A 2,162-nucleotide genomic window follows, 5' to 3' on the forward strand; every position below is an offset into this window, starting at 1 on the left:
TTAGGATGGTAAAACTGGGTACTGTGATATTAATACCCACAACAATGAGAACTACTACCTCATTGACATAGGTGCTGGTGCAAGAAAGTTGGAGGAGGGGGAGTATGTCACACAAGTAATGGTTGATGACGTTAGCACTGCAGAAGGTTAGTCTCAGCATGCACCCTGTGTGGGCAGTGGCTCCAGCAAATCCCATTGTATAAGCTGCAAAAGTTAGCACAGAACACACCTGATGGGACATAGTGACCTTATACAGCAATGGACTACAGATGGCCACATAGCAATCGTAGGCCATGGAGGTCAACATGTAGCATTCAGAGATGACAAAAAAGAGAAAGAAAAATAGCTGAGTCATGCACCCAACATAGGAAATGATATTCTTCTTTGATACAAAGTTCATCAGCATTTTGGGAGTGAAAACAGAAGAGTAACAGAGATCAATGAAAGAGAGGTTGAAGAGGAAATAGTACATGGGGGTGTGGAGGTGAGAATTTAAACCAATAAGAGTGATCAAGCCAAGGTTGCCCACTATTGTGACAATGTAGATCATTAAAAACAGGTAAAACAGGGGTTGTTGGAGCTCTGGAAGATCTGTTAATCCAGCAAGAATGAATTCAGTCACTAAGGAATCATTTCTAGCCAGCATTTTCATCTTCAAAAATCTGGGAGGACAAAAGAAAATTCCATTAATACAGAACCCAGCTCTCCCCTTACAAATTCTCATTTATGAGGAGGGGACTCAGACTGGTGGAATTCAGGAGAGTTCTCCTTTGTTTCATGGGGTCCGAATGTACTGCCACATCCACCCCTCAAAATTTCAACCACTCTGTGTTTTGTCTGCATGAACTGAATGTGAAAATTACTCCTGTCCTTTCCAGAAGATACAGAGGTGGAGTAGCTGAAGTGCAAGCCTACCTGCCAATGAGCTGGGATTGTGGGAATGTGTCTCTCATCTCTTCTCATTCATCTTCACTTTCTAGTTCCTACTCATGTTTCCATTATTCTACTAGACACCTCAGTTCCCTTGTGATGATCATCAAGTAAGAGAGGATTCCTTTAGGGTAGAAATCATACTGATATTCTGCTTCCTAGCCAGGAGTCTCTGACAATCTATAGGGTTCCTACATACCTTATTATACGAATCCATGAAGTCAACAATTGACAACAGGGATTGAAGAGATAATATATATGTCTTGGTAACCTAAGATTTATAATTAATCATACCACTCAGTATTTCTACACTTTTTCCTCTACCCATGCTACCTAGACAGAGGAAGAAGAATGTGCCTTCATGGGTGTTTATAAGAGGGCATGAAAGAAACATAATTAATTTGGGTGCTAGTTATATTAGTTACTAAGTTTGTTAACATTTACCAAACTATATTCTTATGATACTTACTCTCTCCTATATGTATACCATACATTAATTTTTTTAACAAAGAGACAGATCTCTTCTCCTTCCCTGATGTTGCTATGCTCTGGATGTGTCATCTGGAACTACTACAGCTGTCTTCCTACTAGACTGAGGATGAAGCCAAAACAGAAAAAATATGATAAGGGAAATGCAGGCAATAGACTCAGAGATCCAAACCGCTTGGTTTCTCATTATTTAGTATAATACCTTCCTCAGTTTTAGGCAACATACAGGAAAGAGAAAAATGAAAACTACATTAACTCACCCACCTTCCACTCAGTGCTGACCATTGTATGTGTTTCACCTCCACTGTCTTGGAAGAAGCACTGGCTTTTTAGGTATCAAAGCTGACCAGATGGAGTCATATAATCTTCTCGTCCCTTGACTGGCAAGAGCATCAAGCATAGATCTTACATTCTGAATGTTCCAGAAGCCATTCTGAGGTGCCGATCAAATTTCTATTTATAAATCTGCCAAAAGGATGAAAAGGAAAACCACAGCCTTGACACCAGAGGCACCATGTCATAGAGAACATGGCATTTACTTAAGCCCTATAATTTTTTGCATGTGATTAGAAATCCAGAATTAGGTCTCCCCTAGGACCTCCCCTATCATGGTAAACTTTGCAGGGAAAAAATTATGATGCCTGTGTTTACACCCTAATTTATGGTAGTAGATGTGAACTTCCCTTCAGGGATTATATAATCCATAGGGCATAGGAGAAAGGAGCCTCTGCTATCATTTATAA

General features: G+C 40.0%; 1 protein-coding gene across 1 annotated transcript in view; it reads right to left on the bottom strand.

Annotated features, from left to right (window-relative positions):
• LOC105823523 (olfactory receptor 8B3-like) overlaps positions 1-658 on the bottom strand; it is a 16,892-nt gene extending 16,234 nt beyond the window's left edge. Inside the window, exon 1 of the mRNA XM_012660763.1 lies at positions 1-658. Coding sequence (XP_012516217.1) covers positions 1-652 — 652 coding nt within the window. The 5' untranslated portion in view covers positions 653-658.
• Between the last annotated feature and the right edge of the window lie 1,504 nt (positions 659-2,162).

The sequence above is a fragment of the Propithecus coquereli genome, unplaced genomic scaffold, assembly GCF_000956105.1.
Source record: "Propithecus coquereli isolate 6110/MARCELLA unplaced genomic scaffold, Pcoq_1.0 Scaffold678, whole genome shotgun sequence".
NCBI classification, from domain to species: Eukaryota; Metazoa; Chordata; class Mammalia; order Primates; family Indriidae; genus Propithecus; species Propithecus coquereli.